At 36.9% G+C, this 26,720-nt stretch overlaps 1 protein-coding gene across 4 annotated transcripts in view; it reads right to left on the minus strand.

The window, feature by feature from the left end:
- The window catches only part of NEBL (nebulette), a 269,878-nt gene that overhangs the window by 78,546 nt on the left and 164,612 nt on the right, over positions 1-26,720 (minus strand). Inside the window, exons 1-6 of one of the 4 annotated variants that reach the window (XM_076331670.1) lie at positions 18,789-18,926; positions 17,973-18,017; positions 17,805-17,876; positions 11,729-11,833; positions 9,496-9,606; positions 2,981-3,091 (exon numbers count right to left, since the gene is read on the minus strand). The exons of the other annotated variants lie outside the window; for them this stretch is intronic. Of the exons in view, the coding sequence (XP_076187785.1) occupies positions 2,981-3,091; positions 9,496-9,606; positions 11,729-11,833; positions 17,805-17,876; positions 17,973-18,017; positions 18,789-18,926 (582 nt within the window). Of the gene's footprint in view, positions 1-2,980; positions 3,092-9,495; positions 9,607-11,728; positions 11,834-17,804; positions 17,877-17,972; positions 18,018-18,788; positions 18,927-26,720 lie in introns of those variants that run through there. 4 annotated transcript variants of the gene reach the window in all.

Raw genomic sequence — 26,720 nt, forward strand, 5'->3', positions numbered from 1 at the left:
GGTCACTACTTCACTGTTCTCCAAATGCCTTTGTGTGCCAAAGTCACATCATTAAAATTCACTTCACAAAACACAAACACAATTTATAGAGAAAAGTACTCTGGTTTGGATAAACATGCATTCGTTCAAGCATTTGTAGTATTTATATTATTTTTCAAGTAAATTCCCTATCATTAAAAAAGTCACTTTTGTTCTTTCGAGAGCAATTTTCTTCAGTCTAAGTATGAAGAAGAGAAAAATGTTTTTCTTATACATGATCACATTGTTCAGGAGATTTTACAGTATTTCCCTATTATGCAGCTTCAGCCCACACTTATACAGCGTGTTAATGATATTCAAAGTGGTGTGAAGGCCTACAGCACATGACAGTTTCAAAATGTCAGCACAAATGTATTGTAAGTTGAATACAGTCTTAATTTTTGAAGGAAATTGCACATTTCACAGAGTTGAGTATAAATGTCAGCCTTATTTTAAGGCTGAGTAAATAGTCTTAAACACATCCTAATCCTATTAGATGCAAACCCTGCATGTAAAGGTTGAATTGAATTGGCAGAGCATTGTAGGTAAACACGCATTCTGCTCCCATAGGTATACTGTACTGAGTGGTGGATAAAAGAGCTTTGTCCTTCTATTCCCCCAGTAGTTTCCCTCCTTTTTCCTTGCACTTTCAAAGCTGTGATTCTACAAATAGCCTGAAATAGTTCGGAAAGACAAATGCTCCACATTTGGGATGCTCGCTATTCCACGCTATGACTCAAACTTGAAAACTCACACAGCTCTTAATTAAACCTGCACTTACAAAACAAGAAATCCGCAGCTATTCACCATGGTGCCCAAACAATTACCCGCAGGAGCTGTGTAACTCTGCTGAACAATAACTGGACTTACATAATTTGCTCCTTATGTGTGATAAAGATATACCCCCATTGCACTGCATCCCCCCATGAGCAACCAGAAAGAATCTGTTCTTAAACAGATGAAACTAACTGGTTAGAGTTTTATGTTGGATATGGAGGGTTGGTTTGATTTTTTTGAAGTTTGCTTAGGCTGAAAATCATTTCCTTTGTATTTTTTCATTATTTTTAACATGCTGTTAAAAGTTCTCATTTATGAAAACATCCTTCCCTCCTATGTTTGCCTTCATTTCCCTTTTTTTGCTTGCTTTAAGGGTGAAAGAAGATGAAACAACTGAATTTCATTTACTCTCACATCTGTACCCTGCTCTCCTTAATTCTCTTAGCAGGTGATGTACAGCTGTAGAAGGGGACTGGGTTTTGCACTAGCATACTAAACCTCAGACCATGATGAATTTGATTCAAAAACTTGTCTCATCTTCCTCCTCATCCCACCACCTTCTCTGAGAGGGATTCTCATCTCTCTTCCCAACATTATTTCCTTCCTTAGTAGTCCACCATCATTCCTACTGCTAGGTGAAAAACCTCTTGCTTATGGGGAGAGAAGTTCATGTTCCCAACTCCTACCCTCCATCAATCTGACATCCTGATGCTTCCAACAGCAGAGACGGACAGAGTTTGACAGGAAGAGGGAATTCTGTAATCAAGGCAGGTTGCAAATTACTGCTGGGAGTTCCAACGCAGGTATTTCCCAGCAGAAGAAAAAGTTATTCTTCAAACATAATGCTTCCCTGAAGTTCTTCCAGCAGCCTTTTAATCAGCGACCAGCTGTCAAGATTCTGCACACACGGACATACGTCTAACATTGACATTTAGCTTTCAGCCTACATAACCTAAGAGTGTTTGTTACACTGTCAGTAGGGACGATAGGGTAAATTTAAGTTAATTCAAATGAACACCCAAGCTTCATTTTCTATATTGTTAGCAGCAAACAAATATCCCATTTATCTGAGAAACAACTTATAAAATCACATACCTACCTGACTTGACTTGCTTACCTGAGAAGAATGAAAATGGATCATAACTTTAAAGGTATTTACATGTCAGCTGCTCTTACTTAAAGGGTTTTGTGTACCCTTTAAAATGACCTCGCTATTTTAGCCAACCTTCTCCTAAAATTTACTCTTCTCATAAGTAAGCTTTTACAAAACCTAAGACATTTTTCTTCAAAGTTGTGTTTGTATAGTTCAAGACACTAATCTGGGCAGCATTTCCACCCCTAGCAATGGTGCATTGAGCTAGTATAAGCTAGCTCAACTATGAAATCAAACCTGACTTGTAACTAATAAAAAATGTAAATACTATTATTAGGCTTTTTATACTGTGAAAACCTAAAGAATTTTAAGAAGTTAAGGAGCAGCTGTAAAAAAAAAACAAAACAAAAAAAAAAACAAAAAAAAAAACCAACTTTAAAAATATTGCTAAATAATTAATTTGTAAATTATTTAAGTAAAACTACAAGAACAAATACTTTGGTCAATGGCATAACCTAGTGCCAGGCGTCAAATTGAACCCTATGGCTCAGATTCTGTAAAATAAGTCATAAATTGTTCTTTGAAACTCATTTGATATGTACTGATGAGATGGGAACAAAGTTATTCATGTGCATAAAAGTGTGCAAGAGCAGGGCAGAAACAGCCCCCCACTCTCCTCTAAACAGAACCCTTGAAGAACTACCCAAATGTTGACAGTGTAAGACACTGAAACCATGCTGGTGTTCATGTAAACAAAGAGCTTTATACACTTTTAAAGTTCAAGTAGGTACACATGGAATTCAGAGAACCTGTCTTTGTAATTTTATTTCAAACTGATAGCACTTAATAACAGTTACTACTAATAAACAATAACAACCGCTTTCCACTGCAGTTTAAAATAAAAGTCACATACCATTGCTCATAGCATATTTTAAACACACATTGTGTCCCAAATTACTTCAGAGCAAATAACGTAAAAAAAACCCAACTAATGAAAAATGAAAATATTCCATGCCCGGTTCATTTCAGTTAGCTGTAATAGGTGTATCTACCCAAAACAAGTGACCTAATTTCAGATGGAGGAGTACTTACATCACTCTGGTATTTATTGACTTCCATAGCATGCTTAATATCTGGAGGCTCCTTCATATGTGCATAATCTGAAGTTCCTTTCTCAGCATAATGTTTTTGTTTATAGAGAACCTGCAAAGAGCAACGTTACACTTCTGTGACCTCGGCAGAGCAGGTATAATAATATGAACTGGGTTAAACCTAGCATCATAGAGTGCTTGTATTCAGGAAGAAATGTAATAAATAATTAAGCTCCTTAATGGAACCAGAACCCTGAAACAAGAGCAGCTTCTACCCAAAACAGAGACATACGAGGCACAGTCAGCAGAGAGATTTCTCTGAGTCTGTTATTGCAGCAGAGGTATGAGTAGACAGGAGGAAGAAAAAGAAATACACAGAAACAGAAAATTAACCTTAACAAGGTGAGAAGACAGCCCAGGGAAAAGCATAAGGGAAAGCTTTTTTTGCTCAAAACACACTTGAATCTATCAGCTAAGTAACTATTTCCTTAGGTTTCTTTTTTTTTCCTGTTTTCAGAAAAGAAAGAAAAGATTTTGTGCATTCCTCATAAATAAACAGGTTTACATGAAATACTCATAGCCCAAACATCTATTTCTTCCACTGTTAGGAAATTACTAGCACAATACACATTTTGACTAGCCCCCAGGTTCACAAAGAAAAATAATATTTACATTCAATTGTCATCATGGTAAAGGAAAATGGAATTGGATTGTGAGTTTATAAACAAATTTATTTTTATAATAGAAACTGAGCTAATGTTGGGCATTCATCCAGCTTTCACTGTACTGTGTTATACTTATACACACACTCACATATTAAAACTGCCAGAAAAGCTGATCTTGCACTTATCCTTGTCAGAAGCTTTTAGGCTTACATTAAGAAAATTCACCAGGTTTTGATGCCTGAAGAAGCAGCAAGCATCAAGAAAATTCATTTTCTAATAGCTTTCAGGAGCAAGCATTAAAATAATCCCCAAGAAAACAACAAATACTAAATAAGATTGAAAGCTGATCAGGAGGAGAAGGATTTGAAACTAAAGCCCTCGATAGCAATAAAAGAATACTGTGAAAGTTTTGAGATGGGAACTGTTGACTACGGTGATTCGGACTCTTTTAGGACAGGATACTAGAACTGTGAGAAACTGTTGTATCTGTTTGTGTTTAAGGCAGCAAGATTGCATCTGAGTCACAGATCAGGGTGCCCAAGGCAATATATTAGCATCTGCCCTGACTATCTCAGATTACAAGATTAAGACAAAAAGGCGTGGGTTTTTTGCACTGCTACTATATGAATGAAAGTATCAGATTAGGAAACTCAAAATGTGCCATCTCCTTATACAGTGTAAATCTATCATGATCAGGCCTCTGGGGAAACAAACACAACTTAAATCGAAACAAAAAAATGTCTATAACCTCCCTATACTGATTACATCTTGCAACTGGCAAAGCAAATAATCTTTAGTAAGACTGAAGCATCACTAACAAATGATCCCCTGCAAAAGTGTAACTACTATATAAACATATGCCCCAAAAACTATTTTGCTACTTCTCCTACTTCACATTGTCACTTTTAAGATGTTCCCCACTTCATACCATTCTGAGAAGCAGACCCATACAGTTACTTCCAAAATCTACTAATTTACAGATATTTTATTACATTGCCACTTTGCTGGTTCAACACCTATGTTTTTCTGTTGGCGAATGGGCCATGTAACCAAGACATCAAAAAACAAAAGCACATCAACACCCAACATGAGAAAACCAACAGAAATTACAATTGTGTCTCCACTATCTTGGGAAAAGATGACTGTTTCTTTAGCTTAATGTAGGAATATTTGACTTGCTATTTGACAGCTGTGTTCTTCCTATCTTTTCACATTAGTCTTATTAACTGACTTAAGCAACCTTGAAGCAATCACAGGCTAGGAGGAGTTCAATAGCTGTCTAGTTTAGTTTTGGACAGCTTAATGCAGAACTATTCCCAGACCTGTAAATCAGTTCCAAGGAAGCATGAAAAAATTATTTCATCAATATTCTTAGAACCATTATTTTACATGTTAGCATGTGTACATTTATTTCTCATTTCATGTTAATTTTCAAGTTTTAGCTAAACTGAATTTGCTTTATCAAATCTACATATGAAACTACAGAGAGATCAAGTATTATAGGTCACTGACATAACCTCTACTCTGTAGTGGCACCATTTATTAACTCCAGAAATACAAGGCAATTATTTAAGTAGGTATGACTTCAGATTGAACTAATTTGTAAGTACTCATTTTTTATTTTTTTAATCTCTGTTGTACACCAGTGTGTCAATAGGAAGCTGCATTAAGGAAGACACTGTGCTCTTTTAACTTATCTCCGACTGACCCTTTGATTTGGAGTACTTTAAACACTATTAAATTTTTATTTTTATATTTCCTCTATAGTCAGTAAGAGGAGCTCTGAACTTAAAATCCACAATGTAGGATTTTGTAGGAAGAAATGTTCAAGAACACAGAAAATGCCCTTTTAATCTCTAGATAGAGAATTAGATTATCTGATATATTTGTGTAAAACAAAACTAGAGAAGTCCGGGAGACGAATACCTGCTACCATAAAAAAGAGGAAATCTTGAACATGAGATTTGATACCACAAAAAACTATGAAGAATTACATAAAACAGACTGAAAATGTGTAATATGATTGTAAATGATGCAGTAATCCACAAAAATAACTTTATCATAGTAAAAAAAAAACACATATGAAAGTAAAAGGAGGATTCTGCCCATAAGAAAAACTCTGAAATTTTCTCTGGAAGTTGAAAATATTGCTTAAGATTCACTTGGCTCATCATCTTTAAAAACAAACAGAAAATACTGCTGAGCATTGACATATAGTTACTATTTGAGATATTGCCCTGTGCAAAGGAGAAAATTAAACTGCCTTCAGTTTGCTTTAGATTATTCCTTTCAGATAAGAAGAAAAACAGTGCAATCTCTTCTTATGGCAGAAATAAAGTGATGAAAAAAGTGATGAAACGCATACTTTTTTTTCAACATTGTTTCCCCCTCAAGCAATTTTAAACACCTTTATCATTGTTTGTGACACCTTATTAAAAACAATGTTCTGCGTAAGGAAGAATTCAGTATACTGGTCTTCAGACAAGAAAAAGACTTGGCACAAAGCTAGCAATGATCAGAAATTTTCCTTCAGAAATATTTTCCACGGGAAAATTGCCATTTTTCCAGAAAATGTCCATTTCCTCTCAGGAAAATCAAAATGAGGGCTCCCTGCCTAGACCGCTCTCATCAACTTTATTTTCTCATTGCAGAGAACAGGGAAATTGGTGAGAGCTTTGTAGGCTGGCAAGGAGGGTGAAGTTACGTGGTGGGGACAGGGACTTCTGCTCTCTCTAGCTTACTCTCTCTAGGGACAGCTATGACAAAAGAGAGAGAGGGAGGAAAATCTGGTTGCTTACCCTCAAGAAAGCTATTTAGAAGGCGACAGTCAAATTTTCTGTGTAGAGGAAAAAATGAAATTTATAAAAGCCACCCACATATGTGGGCCTATGAAACGTCTTTTTCACTCTCCTGAAACATTTTTTCCCATAAACAGCATCATGATTTTTTGTCAAAATTTCAGATGGATTTCCTTCTCTATGGGTATTTATTTCCATCTTGGTGCCAGTTCTACATAAAACACAAAAGAGCAAACGTGGGCTTTATGCAAAAGCCAGCAGAGGTGGTCTTGGTTTAGTCTTTCCTCTGTATCTTGAAGAGGGAATTGAGCATAAATCAGTACAGCCAATGCAGGGAGAAAGCTCCACAGGAGGAGAACCACAACTGTCAGGGTGTTGTACTCTCCGTTATGGCAAGATCCTGTCAGTGCTGACATTGTATGGCTGGAACCCTGCGGAACAAAGTCCTAGCTCTGCAGAAGTCAATGACAATTGCCATATCAGTTAGAGCATGCAAAAGTGATAGATGGTGCTATGGGCAGCCTGTTTCCTCTGGAGAGGACAGCAAAGGGCAGCTGTAGGTGGGGAAAAATTTCTTGTGAGAAAAAGGAAATTTCCCCTAGTTGCCTCCAAGCTCCTAAATCATGAGTGTGATCTGAAACAGTGTATAAAATTAATAAATTGGGCTAGATCTAGGTGGGCTGAAAACGGAGCCGCCGGGCAGCAGCAGTGCAGCAGCACCATTTCAGGATCAAACATCAAATCACGGGAGAGACCATTTGCCGAGGACACACGTGTAAGGAGATCACCCGGCAGAGGCATACCAGCCTTAGCAGTCCTGTGCCAGCAGGCAGTAGTGAGGAGAGTCAGTGGCTCTCTTTCTTCCTCACCATGATCCCCTAGTCCTGACACACCTGCTTGGCAGAAGAGGCTACGGATCCTGCCAAGAACATGGCATCACAGAGCGAGAAAGCACCTGCTTGATCTGGCTACAAAAGCCCGGCCTTGCACCCAAGAAGCAAGAAAAGGGAGTCAAAGGTGTAAATTTGTTCTAATGTGGATGGGGAGGAGGACACGTGCTCTTATTTTCCACCTCTCAGGAAATCAGCACCTATTTAAAATCAGCTTACTATAATTGAGAAACAGACTGCAGTTCTGTGCTTGCAACAGCCTTTTTGCAGGAGAGTTGGCACAATGGCCAGACGGTGCTGTTCTCTCTCCTTCCTACGGCATACCCTTGGTCTTCTCTTGCTGAAGTGATGACCTATAAATTCACAATCCCAGCTAGATAGATGCAGCAGAAATCCTCTCTGCCATATCCTGACCCAGCTGAAATCCGAAACCCTTGTATTAGCTACTTAGGTACCGCAGCGATAGGCACAATATGGATTAGATTTGAATACTGTAGAGAAGATTTTCCACTAGAAAATCCCCTAGGATCTCTCTCAAAGTAGCATTAAATTCAGGTCCACTGCAACAGTAACCACAAGTTGGAAAAATGTGTCAGTGTATCTTTAAGTTTTATGGTAGATTATGATTTATAAAGCATCTATTCCTAAGGGGATGGTATGAATTTTACAGGAAAAGTTTCTGCTTAAATATAACTCATCCTATATGCATATTTGTTTCTCTATGACTGTTGCATGATTGAAGAAAACCTTCAAAAATATCAAATGAAAACGTCAGTCTTTTCCTTAAAAGGGTTCTTCTGATGAATCAAATGGTTTCATTTTTAGTCTCAGTTATTTATCTTTTCTGCCACATCACCGATGTTAATTAACCTCATTTGCGTAAACTAATGTAGAATGTACTCATTTGGAATGAATCCAGGAGTAGATCTGTGGCAAACTAGTTAACTGATGTTTTATAAATCAAGCTAATGGTTTAAAAATGTTATACAAGTTTAATTCCTGATTTATTTCTACTGTAATTCATCTAATCACTCACTTTACAATGAAATGTAACATTAATGTCATTTCAGCTACTGTGCTGCTTTAACTTGAGTGTATATATGTTCCATTTCAAACTATGAAAACTAAAATATACTTTATGTTATTATATTTGCTTAATACAGCCTTGATTAACACACTGTTTTAAATCAAAACATTTCTCCACAAGCTGTCCTGAGATTCAGTGCTTTCTTTTTTTATGCATATTTTCCTTTGTTTGAAAAAAAATCACTGCATTAGAAGAATGCATATTGAGATACAATCAATAATAGGGATTTAGCAGTGTGTTCACTTCACAGACTGGCCGTATTAAACTATACGTAGTTAATATCTTTAAGAGAGGAGAAAGGCAAAACAAGAAAAATGTGGAAATGCTTGGTGGACAGAAAGCCATGGTCATCTATCAGTTGTAATTCTCTTGAGTAACAATGCAAATCTGTAACTTCATTCACATTACACATACTTAACACTCACAATTCCACTGAGATCAACGGAAGTGAAGGGTCACCGGCCTACATTAAGGGTATTATATTTTTAAGCCCCTGGAGGCAACTGAACTGTAATTTCTATTTTACTGGTTGTTTGCATGTTTCACACTATGTTCAATATAGCTGATTTCATATTTTTAATTCTATAAAATTTGTTGTGAGTGGTAGTATGTAGACCATCAGAAATACGTTTACTGCTACCAATAAGTGCCTTTGAAAGTCATTAATTTTTTTTAATTTTTTTCCCTTCAGAATCAAACATTTTATAAAGCTAATATAACATCCAAATTGAAACGGTTGTTATATAAGATTCATCTATTCTATAAACACAGTGCAATGTCACTGAATTCAATAATTCCTTATTGCATTCATGGATTTCTAACGGATTTCATTGAATTGATGAATGCACTAGCAGTTTTTAATTGTATATTTAATAAACATAACAAGTAAGATTGTCAACATTTTAAAAGTGAGTGGCTCTTGAAGTTAAGAAGTTATGGTGATAAACTCTAGATGATAAACTCACCCAAATAAATCAAGCAGGCAATCAAGTATCCGTTCAAACATATTGTTCAAATGGGTCATATTCTGTCACACAATTAATCTAAAAATCGTTTTTGTGATTCTAAAATTGTACCTTGCTCTGAAGTTGTGTTAATTCTTTTGCAAATACACTGTCAATTGTGGCTGGCATCTGCTGATAAAGAGAGTTGGAAAGGTCTTTCTTAGCAGCTCCTTTATACTTCACCTAGAGGGGAGAAAAAGGTGACATATAATGCAAAAATTAAGATACAGTAATCATACTACTTATTTTTCCTATTAAATAAAATGGCATAAACCATTAGAACTGGAAAAATCTAATGCTGCACAAACTTTCAAGCAAAATCAGATCTTTAACATAACTTTAAAATACTTCAGGTGGATGTGTCTAATTCACAAAGCAATGCTAATTAAATTCAATAATTTTGGGGGAAGTATAAAATAAGGTAAGCAAGGCAATTATTTTTCTATCCTTTTTTAAATAATTTCCAAAAACCAAAATTATCTTTTTTCTTTCCATTTTCCTGAGTTCTGCACAACGGGAGCAATGAGAGGCCAACAAAAAATATTTTACCGATTAGTAAGTAGTAGCAATTAAATGTAATGAGAAAGGACAGGAACATTGAAGTTAGCATGTCTGCCATTATTTCTACTCAATCTTTTCATATTACAGACTCATTTTTAAATTACTTTTTATTTATCCTGTACTTTCTCCAGTGTTCAGTACCAGGAATTCCTCACAAAAGGGTTTTATGAGACAGACCAGAATAATAGTTCAAAATCTGGGAGGCTTTTGCTTTAGATCTAACTGTTTCAAATTCATAAAACAATAATGTCAAGTACTGCTGTGAAAGTAATTATAAATATCAAAGATATCTTAAATGATACTGTCTAATGTCATTAATTTACTGTGCAATATACAGCTGTTCATTGGAGACTAGTTCCCCATATGTATTATATATATCAATAATTTGCTGTAACATTTGTTGCTGTTTCCCAAAACAGAGGGCTCTTTTTCACTGCAGTAGACATGCTGTTAAGAATTTCAGTGTTCAAGTTTTGCAAAAACAGGTTATGGGACACTAGAGGTCAGTAATTTACAAGATAAACCATCCATCACATCATTGGCTTCAGGTAATGCTGCAATAAGCAAACAGAGTGCTCAACACTGTGATAACCTAAAACATAGGGGGGTTAAAATTTTGAAATATCTTTCTATCTCTAAATCTTTCACCAGTAATTAGCAGTTTTTCTTTGGAATCAGACAGATGGATTCGATAAATAGTCTATATTGTGCTTTTGTAGATTACAATAGTCTCTCTCTTAGAAAGTATAATTTCATCACATTTATGCCCCTTGGGACATGCCACTCTTTCTCAGAAAATATGACGATAAATATAACAACAATATTCATCAGATGCATTTATATTGAATGTAGCCACACAGCAAACTGATATATATCAGAAACAGAATATAGAATGTATATAAATTACGTAACTCCAGACAGGGATATTGGGATGCTCTTTATCATAATCATAAAGGTAGCACAAAAAATGAGGCACCAAAAATTTAAGTCTTCCAAGGCTCACAGTGACAGAAAAATCACTCAGAACCAGCAGTTCCTTAACAAAAGCAACTCTCTGTCAGGTAAAACTCCTGCTGCTGTTCTCACCTGTGGAAAATAATCAGAGATGCAATTCTGTGACACCTTGTAGCTGGGACACTAAGAGCTGGCAGTAAACTCTGCTCTGGCATTTTGGAAGTTGCCATTCTTTCTTTGCCACTACAGTTGTGTGTGTGTGTCTGTGTGTATGCAAAGACCTAAAAACTCTGACATGGGTATGCATATATACGCATGCAAGTGCTCACGTGACCTGCAGATGCCATTGACTTGATGTCTGCCCCAGTCCCCTTGCTGAAGGGGGACTGTTTCCTTGTCTCCTTCTGTTTGATACCAGGCTGTGAATTCTCCACAGCAGGGAAACTATGCACAGGTATAATTTGCAAACCTCATCACTGCAGCATAAGAAACAAGAAATCCTTTTTCTGTTCCTCAGTTTATCCATCCATAAAATGGGACAGCTAGGACTGCCTCAGAACCATTAAAAAATATCTTGGAATCCCAAAATCAGCGTTGCATAATTCCCTATTATTATTACTCACATATACAGTATACACTAATTACAGCGCCTTAAGTCACTTCAGCTTTAAACAGAATTGTTACTTGAAATATGCCATCCTTCCCCTGCTAAAAAACACCATATTCAATTGAGAGAGTTTTTAGGAAGGGTAAGAAGCAAAAAGAATTCTTCAATCTTTTTAGGTCTTACCTCAGAAATAAAAGCATTGAGACTTTTCACATGTTTTAGCTGCGGGGTGTCAGGTACAAATATGCACTTGCCTTTAGATTTTTTAAACTCTTCTTTATAGTGTATCTACATAGAGGAGAAAAAAGAAGTTTAATTTTCCTTAAAAAAAAACCCAAGAAAAATAAACAATAGCTATTATTATTATTATTATTATTATTATTATTATTATTATTATTTTATTTATGGATACTATGCTGGGTGGCTTGCAAACACCTCAGACTGGATCAAATTAAGCCATAAAGGCAAACACCCAGTTCTCACACAAAGTACCAGGGCTATGTAAAAGTCACAGAACTCTTTATTATTAAAGATTAAAAAGGTTATTTTCCTCTACATCTACAGCACATTTTCACCACTTTTGTGGATGTTCTAGTATCTCTAAAGAAAGGAGAATCAAATAATTGATCCCTTGATCTCAAAGATAAAATTGTTAAACTAACTTCTAACACAGACCTAGCAAGCACAGAATCTGTATAACATAATCAAGTGCCCCTTTATGAATCCAAGAGTTACATGAATAAATTCAGAAGGCCACTGCCAAATCATTGCCTACAAAGCACCCCAACAGTCATGACATGCAAGTAATAACAGAATTTCTTTAAGAGCACACAAGTTTTAAATTGAGCCATTTTTTAAATCATGTGTATACACAAAGGAAACTTTTTTTTTTTTTTTTTTTAACCAACCAACCTTCTTCTTACCATGGGGCAAACAATACAGGCAGGTATAATAATAATCACATGACTGCTGATGAAGTCAGAGTTACTCTTTGTATTAGTGAGACTGCGAGAAGGATAAAATCTATGGATATGGTAAATGCGTAGGGACATTTATTATGTAAGAACTGTGTGAAGAAAGATGGTGAATTATGATGAGATGGACTAAATATAGACACTTCACATGGATAGCCTTATATGTTTTTAGTGACATTTCTTTCTTTGTACATAAAATAGTTTAGATCAATGCAAATTGAATTATTTAGTATTAAGCTTTCATGGTTATTATCTGCTACTATTTCTCTAACCTCATTTTCACATTCTTCACAACAGCAGCTTGCATTTATGCACTCTAGACTTGCTGACAAGCAATGACAGGAGCAATATGATCTGCATCTGAGCATTACAGAAATATGCAGACTTAATTTCCTCTTTCTCTGAATCTTTAATGGATATCACAAGTTCTAGCCTACGCTCCTCTACAGGGACTTGGAAAACTCATGAGAAGGATGGCAGCTTACACAGAATCAGCTCCTGTACTTTCTGATGCCAACTTTTTGTCCACCGCAAAATGGATTAGATAATGCCAAATTCATCTCAAACTGATGACTACATAATCCTCACACAGGAAATAATTTTGGTTACTACTGAGCTCATCCACGTTTGGACTACTGAAGGAATCTACATCTCATTACCAAATCATATTGTCTGCCTTTGTGGATTACAGTGTATTCTAAATAAACTGTCTGGTGAACAACGGGTGTAAAATTACTGTGCGTCATTATTTTACTCAGGGACCCACAAATCCAATAGTTCATGTAACCTGTGTGTGACACCATATGCCTAGGTAATCACAGAGCAATACAGTAAAAGGGCAGTTTTATGATAAACATGAGCAGGCACTTACCGTTCAACCTGCACACATGCATGCATGTACTTGCAAGTGTGTGTATGTATATGCACATGAACAGCTTCAAAAAAAGGCTTCATAGAATTATGTTCATTCACAGTGATACGGCTGAGAAGGGACATGGGAAATCTACAGAGCTGACTGTCTACTGGTTAGGTTTGACGGCATTCCCGATAGAAACTCCTGTAAAGCTGAGACTCTGGTAGAGGAGATGGAGAGTCTTGCTGCTCACAACTTAGATAAATCACCCACAGATATCTGAGAGCTGACTGTAATTACATCCATTTTAATTACAGAGCAATAATTACATTCAAAAATCAAACATGAAAGCTTCCCAAGGTATCTCTTAATTGGGGGGGAATGACACGGTACGACTAGAAGAAACAATCAAAGCTATTCTGCTGTAGAAGTCATGCTTTCAAAATAACTGAAAGCAGCAAAGGACTAATGCCACCTCCTTACTCCTTTATTATTCACATTTATTATAGTAACCCATAAAGGCCACAAAATGCGCAATTTAGAGAGGACATATAACAAAACGTGTAGTCAAACTCTGATCCAACACAGTCCGTTCTGCTACAGAAGTGTCTGCATCGCTTGGAATCAGAAAGATGGAAGATGAAATGGGACAAGTATAATGAAGTCATGACATCTGCACTTAAGCGTATTTATTGTAAATGACGTAAGCAAGAGGCGTAAGAGGTTGGCTATGACTGAATATAACCAATGGCTGGAAGGAATAAGCAGAGAAGCTAATATTCCTCTTCAAAGTCTGGGGCTACAAATTCAAATGTCTAAAATACTAAATAGGAAATTTTGCCTGCGAGTGACCTACCCTTCACCACAAAATACACTGTTTAGGTTGGTAGATCTGGTAAGCCTTGTGAAAAAACCAAGTAATAGGAAAAAATTGCAAATGATGGCCTGGAGGCACCACTGTTCTTTTGATATACTTTTGAAGTCCAATAGCTCACTAAAGGCCCAATTTTTAATAGCTCTCTCCTGATCCCTTTCTTCTCCCTGACTCACCATAAAACTACTCTGACCAGCAGCACAGCTATCCAGTAAAAGTGGATTAAAATTCCTAGACAACCACCAAAACAGTAAGCTTCAAATTGCATTTTTTTCTTAATGGATGTTATATGGCAAGATCAACTTTATAAAACAAGAGCATCCAACCTTTAGGCTGAAGCTTCCTGGCTCGCCAAGAAAATTCATCTTGCCTCGTTCCATCAGCCTTTTTCACGGGGGAAACACAGGAGGAGACTGTGGGCTAAAGGAAAGGCTCCGATGGCAACAGCTTAATCCAAGCAGACACTTTTCCTTTGTATTCAGGGGCACATATTAATCTAACTTTAATATGAATGTACTCAAAAAACTGTTCTTAGTACCTTAACATCAATGATGTAACCATGTTGACAGTCATCAGGCCAAGATCCATTATAGAACTGTCATCTCTCAAAGACCCATTTAAGCTTAGAAAAGCCACAAGAAGGTCTGAACCTTCTTATCTAGCTCTTATGCTAGACCAAAAGGGAACTTTTTTCCACTAAGGATTCCCTTTCCAACCCTACATTTCTTAATTTATAATCTCTCATAAGACTAAGAGCTGTGTCAGACCACAGATCCATCTAACACAAAATCCTCTCTCCGTTGCCACAGAAACCTAGAGAAAAGCACGAGAATAGGCCAAGCATACAGTATTATTGCCCCACAGTATTTTACTAGTCTCCAGGAATTTGGACCTCAAAGTCGTCCTGAGTTAGAGGCTGTAACTAGTAATGGTGACTCCAGAGAAACAGCTCCACCCTGAATTAGGTGGTCACAACCCTATTGGCATGAGTGGAAAGGCACTCTGTTTCTGCACTTGACTCTAGGTCTCTTTGGCCCTTGCTTTAGAACAAAGAGACATGCTAAAGCAAAGTTGGACTCCGTTAAATGGCAAGTAGTACTACTTTTTCCTGTAGGGGAAAAGAAGCACTGGTACCATACATTACCAAAATTCAGCAGAATCTTCAGAAGCAGAGTGTCCGTCTCTCTATCAAAAAGGATTATGATAGTTTGGTCAATGATCATTTTATTCATATAATAATTCCCCTCTCTGCTTATAACAGTATTCACAACATCATACCACACAATCAAAACAAAGAAGAGATGAAAATATACCAAAATATAAGTAATACAAGCAAATGGACAGGCTCAATTTCAATATGGAAGAGAAAAGGCCTGGAAAGGAAGGTAATTCACATAAATCAAACACACATGACAGTTTTGAAAACATCTGTGGAATAAAATTGCATAATGGAGGGAGATTAAATGAAATGGCTTTAGGGAGAAACAGTCCAGGGGGTATCACAGCCACAGAACCAACATCTGCCAACCTCAAATGAAAACGGGGATTTCCTCAAGAATCGGAGCACATGAACACTTCACAACTTCACCTATGTACAGTTCAAGGCTGACAGTTACGCCTGCACTAAGGACTGCCTTCACAACACTTTTTTAAAACCATATTGCCAAATTAAAGTCAGCCTGCAAAGAATGCAGGGCGAGTGTAATGCAACCCCAGTATCTCAGTCATGAGCACTCCTGGCGCTACGTTCTGATGGGGTAACTGTGCTGACAGCTCCACCGGCAGAAAAAGAAAATCACCCAGTCTCGTGGTCAGCAAGGACACAGGCTGCTGTCCCAAGGTCATCTTAGGGCCAAACCGCAAGCCCCATAAAACCATTATACAAATAAAATGTGCAGATGTACACCAACAATACATCCACACCACCAGCAGTTTGTGCAAAGATTCATGCAAAAAGGGATAAAGAATATATAAAAAGTTCTGAACATTAATGAGTCAAAAATCAAAGGCAAGAATGCAAACTCCTTGCAGTTTATTGGCCTCCACAATGAAGAGTGCAGGGTGAGGAACTTACCCCCCAGCACACTGGTCATAAGAAATTCCAACTATAGCAAAAATTCCAGGAAACAAAATTCACCCCCTATACATACACGTATTCCATTCAAGCCAATGAAGAAACACCTACTGATTTCAGCAGAGGCTAAATAAGGCCCCAAAACTGGATGCCATTTTTACACACAGACTCTCTTTGAAATTAAATTGGTCTGGACCATTACATATTACTACTGTTTTGAAAGCATTAATGACACTTTGCCATTACGCTTTACATATCTCAAGGAAAATCTAACACACTTGCAGGCTAAACGCGTCCCAAGCTTTCAGCAGAAGCCCACATCCCTGAATCATTATAGGCTTCAGGAACCTGGCTTGACTTAGTTATTTACCTTAGCTCCCAAGCCCCTGCAGAAAATCAGAGAAAATACAGCCACTCCATTTATCAGTTAACAACCACAGCCAACACTACTCCTAATGGGTATACAGCACAGTAGTAATTCCTTTTCAATTAAAGAAAATATTTCTTCAGCATTTTTCAAGGAGTTTTTGGCTTTAAGAACAAGCAACCATGTTTAGAAACAAGTTGCATGGAAGCAATAAATGTATTTTGGGTCAGATAAGTACTCCAGGTCCATTTTCATTTTGGCCTTTACATGAGTTGACAGGCAATTACTGTACCATATGCCATTCTTTTCCCAAAGAAAGCATATAGATAACTATCAGTAAAAATATTAATAATCTCTACTGCTTCCTAAAGTAGCTCGAGATTACAAGGGAGCCATCTTGGTAGCTTCTTTTAAGGATCTATCCAATTTTCAGCACTCTTTCTGTGAAAATTAAACTATTACCAGATGGTGTATGGACAAAGAGGAAACTTTGACCTTGTCAAGTCACACTTTCAAGCCAGCACTGTAACACCTACGCATCCCAGATACTGTTTTTCTGAGTTACCTATTCTTTTCTGATACGTAACCCCTTATATTTTATACCTTAATTGTAGATTCTGTATGTTCTAGTCTCATAAAATCAACATACTCATTCACCTTGAACAATAACATCTCGAATCTAAATATCAGATTACAACACAACATGAGCCAGACGTCATTTTTCGGTTTCTTTAGAAGAACATTTGTTAAAGCAAGTCACTCTCTCCTCAGTAATGTATTCTCTGCTGCCAGCCACCATCCTCCCAGGAGAAATATCACTCTCAACTCCCATTCACATGAAGGGACGAAGTTACTCTTCAGACACGCCTTCCCGGAGGGACACAGAAATAAACTTCCACCAAGGTAAATCTGATGCTGTTACACTGAAGCAATTGGATCTACTCCAATTTAAAATGTCTTGGATCTGATCTATGATGTTTATATAATGTCTATATCTGATTGACAGTATATGGGCACATACTGCACTGTACATATCTGAAAAAATATGTATCATAAATCTAAAGCCACTGGAAAGAGAAATGCAAATGTAAGGACGCAAACAGTCACCGTCACTTACATCACTTATAATTTCACTGCATTTTCGGGCCAGTTCCATATTTCTGTCCTCAATAACAGGCTTGAGGAAGACCTGTAAGAGAAAGGTAGTCATTCCAGGTTTATTGTCCTAAAAGGGTAGCAATAGAAGGAAATAAGTACTTTTCAAAGCTATTGGGGTTTAACTCACCTTTTCTTCTTCCTCCCCATCCTCATTTTCACCTTCCCTGAAATCCTGAATGACAGATACTCGCATTTTAATACTTTGCAGAAAACAACAATGGAAACTCTAAAAAGGTTCAGCGCTGCAGGAAACAGCTCAGACCCTACAGCATGCCTGGAATCAATGCTTCATTTGTGTCCTCCACTGCACTTAACTCTACCAAGGCTCCTTCTTTATTTAGGCAGCACTTGACAGCCTTTATCTGAACAATTCAGTGTGAGTGAACTGAAAGGCATTGCAGATGGCCTTGCTAGCTATCAGTCACAGCAGAGCTAATGCTTTCTTATAGATAAAATATAATTAAATGACCTATCCCAGTCAACTATTTTTAAAATTACTATGAACACACTTAATTAAAATACCGTGATGCAGTTAATTCATAAGTAATTTAGTAAAATTAACAGGCTTAAAAGGGCAACATTGACTCTAAGTTTATGGGAAAACTGCCCAGTTCTAAGATTCAAGGCATCAATGACTCCAAAACCAGTTATCACAAAACTTTGTTTTGTTGGTTCAATAATAGAGCTTTTAGAACAAAAAAAGCACACTACTCTCGTTTTCCAGTAGATGTAACTGCTAGTATATTTTTCAGGAAATACTCCTTTTCCACAAAGCTTATAAAATTCCTTAAAAGCTTTCCGTATCACATCAGCTACAGGTTAAACCTGTGCATACATAGATACAAACACGTTTGTATACCTACAAGTATACATGGCTATGTACTTACACATGTATGTTCCTTCACTGTTAAAAACTGTCATGGTCTGTAGTCTCAAAACCAGCCTTTTTCAGTACAAAGTCACTGACTCCAGCTGCAATGAAACTGAAAGATATCCTTATGTCGATGGATATAGTGTCACAGTATTTGCTTCTGTAAAACAAGCAAGGAGGTACTACAGGACCAGTTGGCGTAACCAGCATTTTAACATTATTTTTCTTTCCAAACTGTAGCTTGTATACTTCTCATTTTATAGAGGGCATGATTTTGAACTTCATCTAGCAAAGTGATTCACCACTACACAGCTTTGCAATCAGGCAAAGATATAAGGAATGTGTGCTCTTAAAAAACCTCTTCAAAGAATTTTAAGTACTTGTGCGCAAACACAATGTCCTTAGAGCTTATTTAAAAACACACATTTCTTTAGAAAAAGAAACAGTTCAAAGAAGAGGAAAAATACAGCATTTGACTTAGTTAAGGTCTGAAAATTTGAAAATAATATTAAGAACAAAGGCACAAACTGCTTTCAGCCTATAATAATCAAGAGACAGAATTCTTTATATGTTAATAGTACAGAAAGCTTCAAGATTTTCCATTCCGCTACTTCAAATATAAGCTCCTAAAGTTCAGATTTGGATTGGCATTGTTGAAGTTCAGGTTGAAACCTAGAAGTCTGGTTTGTAACGGTGAGAATTACCTGTAATTTATGCTGACTACTTTTGGAGCTCAGGATGTTTCATCCTTGTGGAAACAAATGGTTTAGTCTTACAAGATGGGTATTCACAGTAACAGGCCATTTTCAAAGATTATGGCCACAGCAAATATAGTCCTAAACAACAGACTCATGCATGATTTCAAGGAGCACATGTTAAGGAGACAGAGTACCTACAAAAGTGCCAGACAGAAATGCAGCACCAAGGCTTCATTTGGGGATTTTTGTGATAATATTCCAAATACTATATTCTTCCAGCGCAGTTAATTTCCCTTTCCTTCCCACATTTAATAAATGTAGGAAGTGGAGACATTGAAAAATATTTAAGAGAGTAGAGAAGAGCTATTAGTAGCTGCAAAGCTTGCTGAATATGGGGAAATCTTTTGCTATATTTTGCACCAGAAAGCTAATATGGTCAAAATGGCAAAGTCAAAACTGTTTGGGTTTTGGGGGAAAAGGGGGCTGTTCAGCTTTTTAACATGCTTACATTACAACTGGTGGTTTTTCAGCAGCTGGACATACCAACATTTATATATTAATTGTGGTTTTCCTGCAAAGGTTTCTGCATAATAAAGATCTGCTTTCTCTTTAGCATGATCACTTTTGGTCAGCCCTGAAGTGGTCACGCAGTTGGATTAGATGATCATTGTAGGTCCCTTCCAACTGAAATATTCTATTCTATTCTATTCTGTGATCTTTAACTGCTTTGACAGAATTCATTTTTTCCCATTTTTGCATGATCTGGGTCAGGCATAACTGAGCATTCAAATATGCTATGTCCCATGTAACTTCCATAATACAAGGATTGCAAGACAGCTGCTATACCTCATCATATTAAAAAAAAAAATAATAGTATGCGCAAAGGGAGTAAGGGAAAAAATATTACAGTATCAACTAACCATACACAAGTTATTCAAAATGGCACCTTCACATAACAGATGCAGCAAGAGACTGTATGACACAGAAACCTGCCTCCCTTTTCTTCACCCTCCTCAAAACACTGAATACTGTCAGATAACATTCATTGTGCAATAAAGCAAGCCTGAAAATTAAATGTATCCAGATATATAATTCAGGGAATAATTTGTTATGACCATTTAAGAGTTGCACAGTTTAGAAATGCATTATGATTCTATTAGCAGCCTGCAGGTCAAGAACAAGCTTAGGTTTCTTCCATAAGAGGCAATAAATAATCTAGGATCAGCAGGAGTGTTTGGCATCGCAAATGCTTGTGTAAGTTTACAAATATTTTTAAAACTACTCTAAAAATACTAAATCTAATCTGTATAAAGACCTAGTTAAAATGCTGAGCTTTACATCCCCAAAACAATTATGAAGTATGTTGTATTAAAGATTACTTTTCACCTGCAAAACCTGCATTTTTACCAAAACCTCCAAACTGACACTTCTGAACCATTTTCCACTGTATATAATGGAATAATCCGTAGTCATTTGTTCTGGCATGAAACAGCAGAGATTAAACAAAATCCAGTTGTACAGAATTTTAAGAATACACTGTAATGGACTGCTAAGCTGCGTATACACAATGTTTGCATGCATACAGGGCATGGCAAAACTAGAATTTATTATTGCATTATAGATATCTTAATATGCACATGAAGGGGAGAAATGGTTTCTTCAGGGAAGTACCCAATATGAACTCATTCAAATTTTGTAAGGGAATGCTGCATAGCTCCACATTTCTACTTCCAGCCACCCTGCATGGGTGTTTCACATCTCAGTTCAAATTTAGCCTTAAGAATGAGGCTATTTTGTTGAAGAAGCTGCAACAAAATCAAAACAACTGTACATTGTCTAGATTGTTCACAGAAGCACAGTATTTGCAGTACACAACCTTCACTGTGTATGAACTTTTGATAGAGAAGACAAGCCTTCTAGAAGCAAACTATATGGTTTATCCTATGAAAGGAGACAGCTGAATCTCCCAACACTTAAGCCATCATTCGATTGTGTCAATGTACTATTTTTTGACACAGAACATTACTCAAGTACTTGGTCTAAATGCATATCTGCTGAGGAGGCAGAAGGGGAAGAAACATGGGTTATGAAGGAGCCCGAGTCTCCATAAGTATGAGTTGGCCCAGCACGTGAATGGTTCCGGCGCACAGTTGTGCAGCTTTCCTGCTTTGATCACACACAGCTCTGTCCACATCTGGCCAAAGCCCCACCATCTCTTTGTCCTTTTATCAGTCTTTTAAGAAATACATTTGGGAGATGTTAGCCCAGAAAGTTAAAAGGCTTCATCTCATTTTGGCCCTGATACACATAACAATTTAGCAGTGACACTCAGTTCTGTCACTGAACAAACAATACCGTTGGATTTTTTTGGCATAATCCCCAAAAGCCTTCCAAGATCTGCAATATCCACATGCACTGCTGAGCTGGAAGAACTTCTTAAACCACTTCACAGAACAGCAGAAACTGTGCTTGTCCTAGAAAAGGCACCAGAAACGTCACAATCTCAATGCAGAGTTCCTCATGGGATACAAACATTTTTTGCAAACACATACTCACGGAGATATTGTCTAGCCCAACTGGATCTTGATGACAGAGCATTTAAGATGTCTGTATGGTACAACTAGTTCCATAATAATACCCAATCTAATCTAGTTACCAGAAGCAGTGTAGCTATGCTAGCATGACACTGCCTGAGTTAATAAACTCTTTCCCACACAGCTAATTATCCTGAGAAATTAACCCATTCAGAAGTGGGAGTATTTATCAGGGCACAAGATTGTGCCATGCAGATGTATCCTTAGCTGTGATCAGCAACAATACATTGAAATAAACCAGCATAAAGCTTTTTCAGATACTAATGTATTCTAAAAAAACCCAATACCTCAGCTTCATTTTTCTGACAATATTCATAATTGCGTACTACATTTGCACAATAGTTTTTAACCCTCAAAGATGGTATTTCCTAAATGGGATATACAGTTTCACCTTTTTTTTTTTAATTTTTCATGTTAAGAAATTAAATCCTCAACAATGGAGGATTTTGGTGCTTCCACCCCCCACAATATTTTCAGTTTAACCAGAAGCCTGAAGAACCTATCGCTCCTACAGCTCTCTTCACAAGTTCATGCATCAGGAGCTGAGATGCCACGTTTGACTGCATTGCAACTGTTTAATCCACTCTACCGGACATAGCTGTGACGTTTCCCTTTCTTGCCAAGTGCCATAAAGCCCCTTTCCCCTTACTCAAGTGTCCAACAGGGTATGAGAGTCCACCAGAGCTAACAGCTCTGGGGTGTAGCAGCTGAGGCTCTTCAGCATTCCTCACCTCTTACTAGTGCCATTACAACAATGAATAGTCAAGATATTTATTCCTATTACCTACAAAACTGGAGCCCTGATGCTAGTCCTGTACACTAGCAGTCAAGAGACCTGCACGCTAGTCCCCTGTAGCCGGTGGAGAGCAGAACACATTCAAGCTATCCCTCTGCCCGGCAACTTGTGGCTCAGATTTCATAAGGCTGTTCTACAGAAGATGGCTAGAAAATGAAATTATCAGCTGACTGGGTTACTGTGTGAGGTATCCATATGTTGTGGTTTAACCCGGCAGGCAGCTAAACACTACACAGCCGTTCGCTCACTCCCCCCACCTCAGTGGGATGGGGAAGAGAATCAGGAAAAAAAAAGTAAAATTCGTGGGTTGAGATAAAGACAGATTAATAGGACAGAAAAGGAAGGGAAAAATAATAATTATGATAAAAGAATATGCAAAATAAGCGATGCACAATGCAAATGCTCGCCACCCGCCGACTGATGCCCAGCCAGTTCCCGAGCAGCGGTCACTGCTCCCCTGGCCAACTCTCCCCAGTTTATATACTGAGCATGACGTCATATGGTATGCAATACCCCTTTGGCCAGTTTGGGTCAGCTGTCCTGGCTGTGCCCCCTCCCAGCTTCTCGCTGGCAGGGCATGAGAAGCTGAAAAGTCCTTGACTAGTGTAAGCACTGCTTAGCAACAACTAAAACATCGGTGTGTTATCAACATTATTCTCATGCTAAATCCAAAACACAGCACTGTACCAGCTACTAGGAAGAAAATTAACTCTATCCCAGCCGAAACCAGGACACCATAAAAGCAAAATCACGTTCAGCAGAAGAAGGATTCAACAGGGCAATTACAGCTTTTCTCTTAGGACTCCTCAAATGCAGAAAAGTTTAGATAATAGATCAGTTTTCCATTCACAAAATTTTCATTTTATCCAAACCTAAATCCTACGGAAGAAAGAGCCAGGACTATACAATAAGAATTTGGAAATTTTACCTTGCTATAAATCATGGCTAAAATTATCAATGATTGTAGGTAAAAGGTATGAAGCCAGTAATAAACAAGTTTTATTTTGCCTCAATAAATCCTAAAAAGCTAAAGATACTCCCTTTCTCCTTTCAGTGACTATATATTAATATACAGCCTACTGTAATCTGAAATAACAAAAAGATATATTTGGCTTATATACAGACTCTTGCACACATTTTCTTAGCCATATAGACTGGGCATGTGTACTTACTAGGAATTTTTCTTGTGGCATTACTTTGAATTCAACTGTCTGAACTGACAGAATCTCCCGGAGCAGGAAGAGAATATTGGACCTTTCCTATAAATTTAATTTCAGTTGTAATTACATCCACCAGTCTATAACCCTCACTTACTTAATGAATGCATTTTTCTAGAAACTAAAACCACAGTGGTTTACTTTACTTGTATTTAATTTTTTTCTTCTTCATATTTCTGCACTTCCTGTGTTTTGATAGACCTAATACTGGAACTTCAGTCATACTCTCTCTGGAGGGAACAATACCATAAGTAACACACACCTTTATAACTTTACTGTTCTGGAACATTTCATGTCACTATGATATCAAGTAAGTTAAATCTGCATCAAATTGCTACAGACAACTAATGCTAAAACAAAAAATAAGTTCTTCATTGACAGTTATTTAAAATCATAGCTTTTAAATTTCAGAATAGTCTTCAGAAAACTCCCCAAAAGGGAAAAGATGAAATCAAACAGGTCAGGATAAAAAAAAGAAATTTAATGAACACATCTGAACTAACAGAAGTCACTTGTTCAATGATGAAAAATTTATTCAGGTAACTTCATTTTTTGATCAAGGCAAATGATTTCAAGTCATAAATAATTGATGGAGAAGGTATATTTTGAAATATCTTCAGACACAAAAAGACAAAAATAAAACCGTAATGATGTAAAACATACAACACCCTTATTGTGCTTAAAATTACTGATTCTTAAATAGTTCTCATTTGGAGAAAGAAAAAAAAATACTAGTTTACCTTTTTTTCTACTTTGTGAATTGTGTCCGTCGTAAGATTTAAACAAGAAAACAAGTTACACATACTTTGTGTCCAGGAGGGTTTAAATCTGGATTGTCATAGTCAAGCTTCCCTCTTAGCCCACTGTTCCGTGCATGACAGGTTAAGACAACTATACACAAGAGCTGTACTATGAATTTAGGTGTGTATTTGAAGACAAAGCACTTAATATATAAAATGCACATTCAGAAAATATCCATAATTTTCAAGACAGAGAGTTTATAATGACCGATGGATAGCTCATTCTTTCCGAAAACCTGCTGTGTTAAAATAGTCTGCTTGAACAGAGGAAATATTATTTTTGAAGTGCTTATTTTAGGCCACAATGGATTTGGAAATACAACTGTTAATAACCGTGTATTGAAAAGAACCTTACAGCAAAGAACCCTATACTAAGGGCTCTCTGGACAGCCTAATCCTGTAATTGAGTTCGTGGTTGTGATTCAGGAGAGCAACTTACAAGTTCTTAAGCATTGACTACAGTGTTGAAGAAAAAATACAATAGCTAGCAATAATAAGTCACAGGAATGTTAGATCCTTACATACACTCTGTTTAACAATGATATACACAAGTTTCCATGACAACAGTGACAAGATGATAAAAACATCTTCTTCCATCATCCACTGAAAAATACATTTGTGCTTATATCATTGATGAAGTGGCAAGCACCTAATTTAGAAATGTCGACTTGCATTCAGTAACTTATTTTTATATTCAGAGAAATGCACATCATATTTTTAAAGGATTTAATTGAATATCTGAAGCAGGTTAAAACGATTCATGACCTGATTTTTTTAGACTTTTAAATCAAGTTACATAAAACTTTACCTTTTACTTTAGTCATTGTCCATAGTTTAGCTGCAAAATTTCAGCTTAAAAATTTTTTAGCCCCATGGAAATCTCTTTTGTATGGATCAAATAAAAGCTGATTTAGCATTTCCCAAAGAAACAGCACAGATTTTAGCAGAAGAATGCCTCATTTTTAAATTGGCTTCATTTTGCTCCATCATTCACAAAAAATAAGAAAAAATACATAAAGTAGTTCTGCTTTATCAGTTACATAATTTGCTTTCACATTAGAGCATCATCTAATTTCTAGTCTGAATTGTTTTCTTCAAAACAGTAGTAGACACAAAACTGGCACTTCTTGCTCCAGCTACTTTATAGTCATTCCTGGGACCTGGTTACCCTTGAAAACAAGCAATTCCAATGACCTCAGTGGAATTTAAACTTGCAGTTACCTCGATATTGGCACTTCTGGGTGAGCATACTTCTCAATCTATAAAGTACCATCAGAATACTTATTAAAATGTCAGTTCTCACATTTTACTGTAGGAAAAAATAGTTCCTATAAATTAATAGTAAAAATTTAGCCTTACAGTGCTCTTCATATAACACAGTACATCTAAATTACCACATTAAAAGCACACTGAATCACAGTTCTTCAAATCAAGGAAGGCTAATGCCCACACCACGTGAAATAACACAGCAAGTACCTTCTGAGAGGAGGAAGGCAAAAGAAATAACATAGCAATGTTTTGTACACTACAAATTATCCAGAAATACCGCCTTTGGGCATGATCGCTTGTTGCTGTTAATAACATTAAAGAACAATAACTATTTTATACTCATACAGCTCCTTGTGGATAAGATTTTAAAGAATTTTATAAATACAGGGCTAGAGCCTTTGATGGAGGATACTGACACAGAGCAAGCCAAGTCCTCTCCCTGTCCTCAGGCATTTGAGGACTAGGCTGGAGTCAGGCTTAAGTAAGAACAGCCATGGGTAGCTTTAATTAAGCCTAACCAAAAACCCTGCTCCTGATCATACTGCTGACTCACGACTACTTGACAATCACAGTATGGCCAGAGGTTTGGGAGGTGCAGCAGACCTGATTCGAGGAACAAGCTGTCTTAAG

Source organism: Aptenodytes patagonicus, chromosome 2 (genome assembly GCF_965638725.1).
Source record: "Aptenodytes patagonicus chromosome 2, bAptPat1.pri.cur, whole genome shotgun sequence".
NCBI lineage: Eukaryota > Metazoa > Chordata > Aves > Sphenisciformes > Spheniscidae > Aptenodytes > Aptenodytes patagonicus.